Raw genomic sequence first — 13,247 nt, 5'->3', positions numbered from 1 at the left:
TTTGCCTTTTTGACATTACACGGAGAGGATGTGTAAATAAAGATCCCCGTGGTTGAATGGCTGTAATGAGAGCCTGTCTTGCACCAGTTATTCAGAGAGTTTATCACCTCATCACACCCATTCATGAGAGAGGGGCTGACAGGGAGAAAGGAAGGAAAGGAGGGGAAAAGGGAAAAAAAAACTTCAGGTCTCATTATAACTCATTACATAAATGTTTGCAAAGCTTCTCTGCTGCTTCACCTTCTCCTAGGTTTAGTTGTTTAGAGATGACATTTGTAAGATTCAGAGACATTTTATGTTTTGAACTCTGTATCTATAATGGATGAACAGGTTGTAATGTAGGCGGCACGGTGGAGCAGTGGTTAGCACTGTCGCCTCACAGTGACAACAACCAGGTTCCTGGTTCAGACCTTGGCTGTGTGGAGTTTGCATGTCATGTCATGACTTGTCCAGGGTGTTCCCCACCTGCTTAAAGTCAGCTGGGATAGGCTCCAGCCCCACTGTGACCCTGATGGGGATAAGCAATTACATGGATGGATGGAGGCCAGCCTGTGGACTAATGTATGACTATGTAAAGTAATTAGGACAGAAAATTTAAACAATATGCTCCAGAGTGTCTTCTCTCTCTACTTCCCCATTGTATGAAGTGTATGCAACAGTAGCTATGTTAACTTAGAAATGGAGTCTGCTAACGTCAACAAATGACTGGTGCCCACTACAACACCAAGTCCAAAGTCACAGCTAACATTACTTCAAAGCGTATGAAATATATTGTGATATTGTGGATTTAGCTGGATAACCTTGTCTGCTATCACAGACAAAGCTAGAAAAATATCGCCTTGTCTAATTCACACAGACTCCTGGGCCTGATCTGAGTGGTAAATTGACTGGATTTCCATTTACAAGTTACTTGGTCAGCTGGTGTGTGCAAGGCAGCCAAATACATATAGTGTAGTAGCTGGCTGGTTACTCTTACATCATAGCGTCACTGCTAGCAAAACACCATTTCAGTGGATATGTTATTTATAGCTTGTCAAACCACTTCACCAACTAATGTGATCCATCATACAAACTTCTGTATTGTTGTTTTATCCATTAACAATAAATGATGCAGCAGTACAAAGCAAATCTAATGACTGCTTTCTACTAGCCAAGTGTGATGCAAGATCAAGATTTCAGTGTTCAGTCTCGTGTACGTCACCTTTGGCTGATGCCCAGGATGACGTTCGCTCACACAAGGTTTTCTTAATGTTACCTTTAAAGCTGGATTAAGTAACTGTGAAACGTATGTTTAAACACTGCATAACTAATGCACCAGTTATTGTGATTAATGCATGAATCGATGTAGGGTGTTTCCTCCTTAAGAAATGATGAGCATTTATTTTCCAGCTGTTCTCAGAAATATTATGAAACTGGTCAGTCACTGACACTGGTCAGAAACTAGTCAGATAATCATTTGATATAATATGGTTTACTGAAGTTGATCTGGCTAATATGCCAGCAAACTATTTTATCATTTAAAGTCTTACTTTTTCATTATCTGATTAAAGTTTATAAATGTATATATTATGTCATTCTAGATCTGTTTTGGTCTCCACCAACGCCATTTTTTAGTTGCTGAAAGCTCCACTGAGAATTGAGAATGGTGAGAATGAACCAGTATAGTTGTGCCATAAAACCAAAACAATTAGGTAAAACAGGCTGTAAAGCTCTGTAGATCAGAGGAGGGCTGCAGAGTTGTGTCATATTTCTCTGCAGGTTTGTTACTGGAAGTGACCCCTTTCATGTCACGTATAGTCATAGGACCCATTGTTCATATAAAAACATTGATTAGTGCAGCTTTAAAAGGAATATGTGCATATATAAATATGCTTTACATTCCTTCTGTGTATGTACACATTTATGTGCACTGGATTAAAATAGCCCTGATGTCTTTCCAAAAGGTGCCTATCCAAGGACAAAGCTGTTAGCATTTTAACAAAGCCACACCGCAGAGGTTATCTAAGCAGCACACTTAAGAGACCACGCTAGAATGTATGATGTTATCCAGCAGCCATTCTGCTGATAGCTGCTACCATATCCCAACTTTGTGAACCATTATTGCAAGGACTTCCACTGCCAACATAGTCATTAGAAGTCAAGGTTTTCTGAATCAGAAATGAAGCCTGAAAGGGTGATGAGGTGATGATGAGACCACATGAAGACTGTGAGAATCATCTCCGCTGATTGCTGAATTCGATGTGAAACGTATCAAATCAAACAGCTGCTTTACGTTAACATTTTGAGTCAAGCTCCTGATTCAGATTCTAGTTTTACTCTAACTCCTTTTTGGCTGAACTTCACTCTCTCCAAACCCAGAACCTCATCCAAAACAGTGCTGCCTGCGCCAACTTTAAACTCCCCAAATTTCTCTCTTCTCACCCCCTCCCGTGCTCCCTCCACTGGCTGCTCACATTAAAAGGCTAAAAATCTTGATACTAAAGGAACTCCCTCAAACATGCAGACCTCTCCAGCAGCGCTGTATGGGCTTAATTTTGGACTGCTGGCTGCCGGCTCTTCCTACACCACCAGCCTGGCCTGAAATGTCCTCCCTCATGGTTTCCCATTGTAGGACTGAATTTCCCACCCACACAACGGTCACTCCCTAAGTTATTTTGTAAACTTGTTCCTCTCTTGTATTTCTGTAAAACCACACTCACTGTTCCATTTTACTCCTCGACTAATTATCATAAGCATTTTTCACTTAATTAGTATCTCTGTGTCACATACCAAAGTCACAGAAATATCTGGTTGCTGTGATGTAAGTTGAAGCTGCTGTAATACTGAAAACTGTTAAACTACATGTCAGCTAAATAACAACATATATTAAATGATCAAATGAATGACATGAAAACACATTATGCTGGCATATGAACAAGTATGTTGGGTGGCACGGCAGAGTCAGACCATTGTGTGTGTGTGTGTGTGTGTGGTGGTGGCTGAGAACAGGTCTGTGTCTTTTTGCCTCGCCCACATACTGTTAAACATATGGCTTCATTTAGAGACTAATGGTAGGGGGTCATTTGTCATCAGCAGTATAAACAAACGAGGTCACGCACACACACACACACACACAGAGGCCTCATCTTTCTTAGAGATGTTGGTTGTTACAATATATTCTCTATTTTCACTTGACTCTGGAGCGGTTTCAAAAGTTTTTTTGTGCTTCAGCATACTTGTTCTAATTTTACTCAGTCGCACCCATTCTCCCTCTGTCCCTGGTAGAAAGTGTTGCTGGTTTTCATTTGTAGGGGTGTCCCTTTCCTCCGCCTTTCCTCACTGCTTGCTCACAAAATGTAGTCACTTTTATAAAAGTGTGTGAGTAGCTCCCTCTTCTGGGCTTGCAGACTATCACAACTGTCAGCAGGCAGAGCACCAAACACAACCAACACATTAACATTTAAAGTTTTGAATCACCTCAGGTATCTTTAAGTATCTTTAAAGCATCTTTATTTACAGCAGCATCCCAATGCTCTATGCTCATATCTCTCTCTCACTAGTTTTTGCTCATTGAGGTATTTTGAGGAGAAATTAAAGGAAAAACTGAATAAAATAAACATAGTGACTGCAGATGCCACCCAAGACATGAAGGGTCAATGAATGGTTTGATGAGATTTTGAAGCAACATGTTAGACACCACCATCAATAAAACACCAAGTTAGGAAATATCTTTTGGAAGAAAGGCGTTCATCCCGCCATCCAGAGACTAGAATGAATGCCAAGTCGCATTGAAACTGTTCTTGCAGCTTATGGCGCCTCAATACTTTACTTACTGTCATGATGTTGTTACACTTAATATTGTTTTTTACTTTAATTAAATTCTTTAAATAACAACTACTGCTAGGCTTAAAAGGAAAATCACTGTACTGACTATTTATGTAATTCTGATCTTTGAAATTGTTCTGATGGCATAAATTGTTTGTAGAAAGATCAAACCATTCCAGTAAAAATCAATGCACTGAAGTATTGGCTCATACTGTGGTGGCAGTGGCAACGTGCAGTGAAAACAACCTGCTGAGATCAGTGGTCACTGTCAGAAAGGAAACTCTCTTTACTGTTGCGTCAGTCGATTGATCAAAGTATCATTGACACTGAACAACCTTTTGTGCTAGAGCGTGCAAGCGGATGTATTATTGCAAAATGACAAACAGAAATCTTTTGTAAATAGACAAATAAACCAAAAAAACAAAGTAGTGCTTATATGTAAATATTTTTGTACTACAACTATCTTTTACTATTTTTCATATATGAAGCAAAACCAATGCCTTTATGTCTTTTTACACAGTCAAATCGTTCAACATGACATTGACTGTACCGCATTCCCAAATGTGTCAAGGTGAAAGTATATTGTTTTTACTTCCGAGCCATACCAAATATAGATTATCATGATGTTAGTTTGAGGTGCACAGATGCTCTTCCAATCTCTGCTGATAGTCCCTGCAGTTGTTTTGTAATCTTGTGTTTAAAAGACCTTGTCTGTTGTTTTGGGTAGCTGTTGACGTCATGACCTTGTGCCCAAGATGGCAAAGAGTAAGATTTATACAAAATTCAATGTGAGCCAGGCCTTTAAAATCTTTAAAACTGTCTGCAAGACTTTTCATTTTAGTAAGATATTTTGGGTAGTATAGTGTTTAAAAGGTGTAACAAACATTACTACAGGCAGATATTTGCAAGCAATTTTAGGTGTACTGACCATTTCATCATTGATCGTCACTGTTTTCACAGTTTGTTCTGACCATGACCATGCATCCATATGAAGATGTGTGCAAAAAAGGGAAATAAAACTGTGGTCTGTATGCTTCATTCTTAAAAGCTTTCTCTAGAGGGAAGCATTGCATTACAAGTGGACTGACCTTTGCTGCAATACTCTGACACTTCCGCTGCCCTCCTGTCATCTCCTGAACAGAGAGATTGCACCTGTGCGAGGTTTACTACAACAAATGTGACAAAAAAAAAACTGCCTTCAAATGACTTCCAAATTTGTTTCATTACCTGTAACAAGACATAAATGTACTTCATGTACTTTCAACATTTCCAAAAAACAAAACGATTTAACATTCTCAAGGATATGTCACATTTAAAAATATTTTTGATTAAATCCACACTTGTTGTCTTTTTTTAACTACAATTTGGAGCCATGTTGAAATATTATGACAGTTTTTCAAGAACGGTATTATTATGCAAATGTATTAAGTGTGAAAGTGTTGCTGTGCTGTTGTGTATCTGATTAGAGATATCAATTAGCCTGATGTAAAAACACATTTGGTTTTCAGAGTGCTGAGAGTCTTAACTATCAAAATGCAGGAGAAGGCATCAGATCCATCAGTAAAGAGACAGAGATGGATGGCAGCATGTCTATCTGCTCATCTAAGATCGATGTCAATGCCTCGAATACAATGCACTCATTATGGAGTGTGACACAGACTGAATATTGTGCGCTGTCCGGGCATGAAGAAAGGGAAGGCCACAGCCCTTTGTGAAGTGGGTCAAGACTGGGAAGGGGTTAACAGTTGGCTATGTCAGCAGAATGATGTGATTTGATAATTCCCATAGCCTATGAACCCTCAGAGAACCAAAGAAACCTGTTAACGGCCTGCAGTTGCTCCAATTATCCCATGATCTTTTGTCTGGCACTAAATACCAGACATTTGTAGGGTCAGATTGGATATCATGTGTAGTGTTGGTTTGAATTAGCCTCAAAGGCAACTAGAAACTTCCATGAAAACATTTCAGTCAAGCAGTGAGCAAATCTCATGAGAACTTCACATCCTGCAAAAACCAAAAGGAGAAACGAACATGAATGTTGAAGAGCAGAAAATTCAAATGTGCATGCTTTCCCAGAACTGACAGGATCAGTTATAGTTGAGCAGCCAGAAAACAATCTTTGTCTTTTTTGTTTGCTAGCTTACGTAAGAGTTTGCCATCCATGGTGCAAGAACTGAGATCCAAGCATTTAGTAAACAAGCATAGAAATGACTTCTAAATGTTTCCTCTGTGTCAGGATTCAGGTAGTGAGGCAGAACAACTGAAATGAAATGCTGAGATTAAATCACGAGGAAAAGCTTGAGTTTCAGTCATGTTCTCCGGCTAAGGTCAACGTCCTACAGTAACCTCTCCACACTTAAAGACGAAGGTAATTACAGGAGAAGTAAAGGTCACTTTAGAGGAGGAGTAAAAGCTGCACAGGTGTTCAGTGTTACAATTGCTATTTGACATTTTCATTGCATTTTTCTGTTTTTTTTAAAGGGGTCCACATGCATTTTAAATGCTTAAAACTTTGAACACTGGGCTCACTAGGACAACCTGAAGGACAGGCGAAGGTGTTTAGTTACACTTTCCTTTACTAAGAATACAGTTACAAGTAGACAGCCTCTGTATGTGTGTGTGTGTGTGTGTGTGTGTGTGTGTGTGTCTATTTGTGCAAGCCTGTACTCATGGGTGTGTAAATTTTGTGATGTCATAGCTCGGATCCGGGTGATCCCTTTCTGACCAATCAGTGAGAAGCAAGATGTTTCTGGGGGAGGCGGTCAGTGGATGATTAAAGGATGGGGGAGGTTAAGCTCTAAACCGGGCTGTAAAACATTGACCTGTGGGAGTATGTTAGTGATGTAGTGTCTTGTCTATAGTAGAGTCTGAAGCCAGAAACCTGTCTACAGTTACCAAAGTGTGGTATCTAGTAGGTTTATACAGCTGGACGTGACCCCAGCTAAGACATAAAAAGCCCCCTAATAGATGAGGATCTTCTTAGGTCAGGTCATGTGCATCACGACCAATCCCCTTAAACTTGTTTAAAAGATCAAAGCACATGGACATGTCAAGAGACATCTAAAGTTCAAGAGACATAAGAAAAAAGTTAAACAGAACTCACCAAGTTAGACTAAGACTTGCACATCTTCACTCACCCTGTTGCATAAAGTTATCTGTGTTTTGAGTTTTCAAGGCTTCAGATTCAACCTTTCAGTAAGATTATGTAACAATTATAGTTATTCATCCTAAAATACCACTAAAGAGTATATGTTTTCTTTAAATGTATAATCATGCAGTCAGTGTGTTTACTTGTATATGATTTCCAACATGATTTACTTAAAGCATATAATCCTAAACCATCAGTACCCACTGACTTCTTCCTGGACATATAACACTGAGACAAGCCTTTAAAGCAACATTGCATAGAAACTGGTATTTTTGCAATTTAGCACCCTGGACAGCTGTAAATGTGGCTCTGTTATGATTATATTAGTTAATAATATCTACTAGTCCAACTTCGAGAAGCCTAGCTCGCTTGGTCTTTTAATGTTTTATTTCACAAAGCTCTCGCCAACAACTAGAAGTCAACTCTAGATCAACTCTTGTCCAGCAGCTTCTTGTTAGCTCTCTTCTTTTCTCCTTTCGTCTTCCCTTCATTAACATCACCTTCGGTCTTTTCTCCTCTGTCATTATGTCTCTGTCATTAGGCTGTTAAGCCTGGTTACATACCCTGCTTGGCAAGCTCCAATTCTGGCACATCACCAGCTCCATTCAGCATTTGCGTGTCCCGCACCTGAAAACCTCCTTTTCCTGGTGGCAATTACAAGCCCTGGCAAAGATAGCACTTCGCTTAGTTGAGCTTCACCTCTCCCCCCATTGAAAACAATGGCTGGCCATGTCTGTGGGCCTCTAGTCTCTGCAATGCACCTCAATTCTGCTAGCCTCTTTTGCAGTAAGTAGCTTTAGCTATGTCTTTTCTGACTGCTAATTCTTTAACAATAAGTCACACTGGTTAAGTGTATACATTAGCCACAGAAAACTTTAGCCATGTTAACTGAAAACATAAAACAACATTTTTCCCCACTAAAAAGAGCTTCATCTTCGTTGAAAAATAAATTACTGATTATGAAATGCTGTGCTGATGTTCCTGTTGGAAATACATTTATCAGCTGTTGCTCTTATGCAACTCTGAAACACAGATGAAGAGAAAGTATGTAATATTCTTTATATACTTTATTGTTCAGGAAACTGTGGTTTTTATTTTAAATAGCAAAACCTTTGCACTAATTTACCTCATTTCCTCTTTAATGATTATTGTTCCTCAAAATATTTAAAACTGTCACACTTTGTTCATAATGAGCCCACAAAATACCTCTGACACTGTATGAGTCAATTCCTTCTCATATTTGGAACCATTTTAGCACTTTATGTACCACACAAGGGTCTAATATTAAGACCTGTGGGAGGCATTTTCAAGAAAATTGATCAAAGTTCAACATTTGGCATTTATTATTAATGACATGCTAATGTAAGTTATTTTTAGTTACACTGGCAGCATGACTCCAAAATCAGTTGGGTGGTGCATCAGTGTGGTCCAGACTAAAGTATCTCAACAAATATTGCCATCAAATTTGACTCAGACATTTATAGTCCTGACAAGTTTAACTTGTGGGACCAACATGAGGTTGACATTTGTGGTTTTGAGTGACCAAATGTCAAAATGCATTTAAAAATGCTTTGGCATTCATGCTCCCATCAGTATGAACTGAAGTAACCTTGAAGATCCCCTGGCCTTTTATTGAGCACTATCATCTTGTCAAAGTTTATTATTTCAATACTTTTGTTTTTGATCAGTTACTGGAAAAATGAATGCCGTCCCTATGATCAAAGCTGCAGTTGGATTTAGTGCTAATTAGCAAATCTCAGCATGCTTACACGCTAAACTATGATAGTAAACAAGGCCATCGTACCTGCCAAACTTGCATGTTAGCTTCACAATAATAACTCTGCTGCACGCACCTTTGTAACACATGCACCGTTGTAACACTTTCCGACACATAATGATCAACCATATTTAACAGCGGCACGTGCCAGCCGGTGAGCAAAGTACCAGTCACATTGACTTTGAAAGGGCATTTACAGGTTCGCTAACTGGAATTCTTGTTAACCAGTTTTTTAACCTGAAACATTCAGAAAGAGCAAATGGAGATTAACTTCCTTATTCCTTTGGTCAAAGTTAAACTTATTTTACCTTTACCACTGGTACTATTTCACTAAGTAGTATTCCTACAACTCTATTTCAAAGCCCGGCTTTTACTATGCAGAAGACTCATAATATGATAGCAAACAAGTCTGAATATGCCTCTTCACTGTCAGTGTTTGTATCTCCTTGCTAAGTTCTGGCTTGAACTTCCTAACTAGTCACATTCCGGTGTGGGAAGACCTGAGGTACGAGGCTTTGAAGAGAGAGGTAAAGTCAGAAAGTATGAAAAAGACAGACACAGGTGAGCAAAGGAGGAGGAGGAAAAAACAGTGAAAGGGAAAGAAAACAAGAACACACCAATAAGGAGACCATGGGGGTTCAACAGTACTGGCTTCTGCTGTTGTTGTTCGACTGCCGTGAACGGATTACAGGTAGTGTGGACGTGGAATGTGCAGATCAGTGTGTGTGTATGTGTGTGTTCACTTGCACTGCAACTTGATTAAGTACGTGTGGTCGTTTGTGGTTGTATAGCCGTGTGTGTATGTGAGTGTCTGTCCACCTAGGTGTGCACGTGGATGTGTGTATGAATATGCAGATTTTAGTTGTGGTGGACTGGCCTGTGCTCAGACATGTCTCAACCTGTCCTCCCAGGAATGCTACAAACAGGAGAGCTCATGCTAAACCTGCCAGTAATGTGTCCCAATAATGTTTGGTTTTCTTTGCTGTTAGGATTCTAGGTATGTGTGATTCATTTAGATGGAGCAATACGGTACAGGAAAGCGCCTCCTTTCCTTTTTCCAGTTAGCCAACACTTTCACAGTCAGCACACGGACACATTAGTCATACAATATAAGGGTAGTGAAACGGTCTGACAGTTGCAAGAGGATGAAATCATAAATGCTGTTGGGTTTATTGGTTTCAATTAGAGCAGATATACAAAAATATTGGCAGTTCAACAAATGATTGACATTTGCCATATTTAAAGTGTAAAGGCAATTATATGTTGGAAAATAGTTACTGAAAACATGTGAAATAACTTTGAACGATATATTACTGAAATGTGGAATTAGTACCGGTATGTTGGTCGTGAATGCATCGTTCAGTTCACTCAGGAGTAATTAGTCTCAGTGAGTGATTCATTCATTTTCATGCAGTACGTTCCCTAGCCACATGGCAGCTGCGTAAGGTCACTCAGGACAGGAAACAGAAATGATTAGTTCACGACTCAACTATGCGTCCTCAAGTTTGAGTCTCTCGTTCATTTGTCATGTGACAGGCAGCTCAGCCACAGGCCTGTGTGATGAGCAGTACACAGTGGTCGGTTCATACGGATCAGTCTTTCATCCATTTGTCACATTTACATTGGCCACAAGAGGGCTACAGCACTAGTGAATGAATGAAATTACTCAAAAAAAATTAGTTCAATTTAATGTCCGAGAGTAAGTGATACGATTCAGTAAAAAGACTCAAACTTACCAACACTAGGAGTTAGAGGTTAAAACAGAGTTTCAGTTTATTGTTCAACGTGAATTTGTAAAGAAAGCGTAGATTTCACACGTATAACAATATGTCATCTGCATAAAGGTTGATTTTGTGAGTTTCAACATGGGTTGTGAGGGAAATTCTTGCCTAGTTTCTTTGTGAAGTGTAAAGCTCTGTGAAGTTACTGGAATGTCATTCTTCTTTTTTTTTTCCAGGGGCTGCAAGTGACATTAGTCCATATATAAAGCATTATGAGGGCTTATCATATGACAGGGAGGATCTTCACAGGAAGCACCTGCGAGCCAAGAGAGCCACACCACCTCAGGAATACACACTGCAGCTGGACTTTACTGCTTTCCACAGGTAACATAACACATTTCTCTAACTGTGGCAGTTGTTTCAAAGGCCCTCTTACAAATAAACAGTCGGGTTAAATATACAGTGTTCTTCTGTTAGAAAATGCTCTTTATTCCTGTTCCTAAACCAATAACATATGTCAACCATTAGTTGTCCATATTCGCCAGCTGCTGATTGAACTGCATACCTTCCACAGTTTTGACAACATCTGTGAACTGTTTGTGTTTTTGTTTCCTTCAGAACTTTTCGGCTGCATTTGAAACGCAATGCGGCAGTATTTTCAGAAAACTTCAAAGTGATCAGTGAAAATGGTTCCACCTCGGCAGACCTTTCCCACATATATTCAGGAACACTAGAGGGTGGGTGTGACATATGTATCTGGTAGGGCAGGGAACAGTTTACCTGCGATTCATGTCTAAGTGAATTTACCAGCATTAAAGCTTTTAGTCATGTTTTTGGTTTGGATTAAACATCATGATAAAACATTGTGATTATTGAAATTTAAAGAATAAATTAAAATTTGCTGAACTGTGCAGACTGAATGAAACCTAATTCATTCACTGATGTCTGAACTCTATCGCTAATCTTTAGGTTTCTCTCAGTATCTTATCTGTTTGTTCTGTGTGTCTCTATTTCATAATTATCTTTGTTCATTTCCACCTCTCTGACCCTGACATGTTATCTCTCTTAACCTGGTCTTGCAGGTGAACAGGGTTCAGCCTGCCATGGCTCTGTGTTACAGGGTCAGTTTGAGGGAACCATTCATACAGAAAATGGGACTTTTCACATAGAGCCAGTGCATAGATACACCAGGAACCAAACAGATCACCACTCTATAATCTACCACGAGGATGACGTGGGTAAGACTGCTTTTCATTTTCCACTTCAGGAAAGAAGCTTCAAGAATATGTCTTCTCTGCACATATTTTCAAGCTTTTATTGGCTCTGTACTAACTTATAATTGCCCCAAGTGTCCAGGATGAAAAAACTCTGAAGCATCTGCAGGCTGAAAATGTCCAAATGACACCATATAACCTCAGCTATTTTTTCTGGCCATTTGGTGATGATTGCAAGAGCACAAAAAGAAATTCCTTGAAACAGGTTTTCATAGTCCTCTTGACAATCTCACAGAAAGATAAACAGCAAACTGCATCTTCCCACCATGTTACTAATCCTCATGGCTCTTTTTGTATAGTATCTGTACATTATCTGCAGCCTCAAGTTCTAGTATGAGCAAAAGGTTATTTGAGGTCAATGAACTATCTGTATCCTTAACTCGTAGTAAGAGTTATAATGTAACCGCAGAACTTATTTAAGGCGCCAAGGGGGTGCTGAAAGTTTTCCTGGGTACAGGCCAAATAAAAGATAAACTTGAGGTGGTGTGACTTTTGAAAAAGGAGGAGGAGGAGAGATGGGGCTAAAGCATGGAGGAAACTATGAGGACGAAAGAGGAGGAGGAAGGGGTATAGTACAATTGCAGGAGAAGGATGTAAGTTTCCAAAAGGAAAGGAGAGAAGAAAAGAGCACCATGTAGAGGATATTTCAGGTTTTGAAGGCCTTGGAGACAGTTTCTCTTTATACAACAAATTAAAACGAACTCTTAGTTGGCTTACCACTATGTCAGCAGATGATTTGGCCAGATGGCAGTCATCACTGAGAACTGTCAATGTGCATGTGCATGTGTATCTGTATGTGTGTGTGTTTCCCTGGCTTCATGTGCACATTCGCATTGGTGAAAGAATATTTCCGAGAAAGCATTTTACTGGAAGCATACAGATCGTGCCAACCCCTTCCCTCCGTGTTTGTTCTACTCAGACTCCGTGGCTGCCTTCCTCCCTACGCCTCCCGCCATTTTTCCACAACCTTTGACGACTGTAGCAACATTTACATTAGATAACATTGCAGCTGACAACATCCTGTTCTTTCATTCACAGGCCTGGATATCTGCAGGAAACTGTGAAAGATTTGGCACATGATATTTCAACAAACAATCCAATCTCCCATACAAGTAGTAAATTAGGATACGAGGGGCTGACATAAGCCTTCTACTCCTGTGTGTCCTTCCACTTCCTGCAGTTGTCATCTGAGGGCAACAAAGGTTATTTGGGGATCCTTCGGTCCCCTGGGATGTTATGAGGTCTCTCATAATTAGCAATAGTGCACAGCCCACGGTGGCCGTTTTGCAACAAATATAATGTAATGACATCACGACATTATAAACTAAAGCAGAGACTGAGGAGTAATTTCCTGTATCTCTGTCGCATAGATTTACCACAGATCCCTTTAGAGTGATTCTTTCACCCCATAGCCACTGAAGTAAATATTTTTCACAAGCAACACAGATATCTCTTCTCTCTTTCTGTGATGAATCATCAAAAACCAGGGGAGTGTATACCATATACCATATGTCATTGGCCAG

General features: G+C 39.7%; 1 protein-coding gene across 2 annotated transcripts in view; it reads left to right on the top strand.

Annotated features, from left to right (window-relative positions):
- The first annotated feature begins 9,191 nt into the window (after positions 1-9,191).
- si:ch1073-396h14.1 (disintegrin and metalloproteinase domain-containing protein 10) overlaps positions 9,192-13,247 on the top strand; it is a 29,638-nt gene continuing 25,582 nt past the window's right edge. For both annotated transcript variants that reach the window (XM_019257599.2, XM_019257598.2), the window contains exons 1-4: positions 9,192-9,420; positions 10,687-10,834; positions 11,069-11,187; positions 11,533-11,688. In XM_019257599.2, coding sequence (XP_019113144.1) covers positions 9,360-9,420; positions 10,687-10,834; positions 11,069-11,187; positions 11,533-11,688 — 484 coding nt within the window. In that variant the 5' untranslated portion in view covers positions 9,192-9,359. The remainder of the gene's footprint in view (positions 9,421-10,686; positions 10,835-11,068; positions 11,188-11,532; positions 11,689-13,247) is intronic.

The sequence above is a fragment of the Larimichthys crocea genome, chromosome XVII (assembly GCF_000972845.2).
Source record: "Larimichthys crocea isolate SSNF chromosome XVII, L_crocea_2.0, whole genome shotgun sequence".
NCBI lineage: Eukaryota > Metazoa > Chordata > Actinopteri > Sciaenidae > Larimichthys > Larimichthys crocea.
This window is presented reverse-complemented; position numbering and strand designations above follow the sequence as displayed.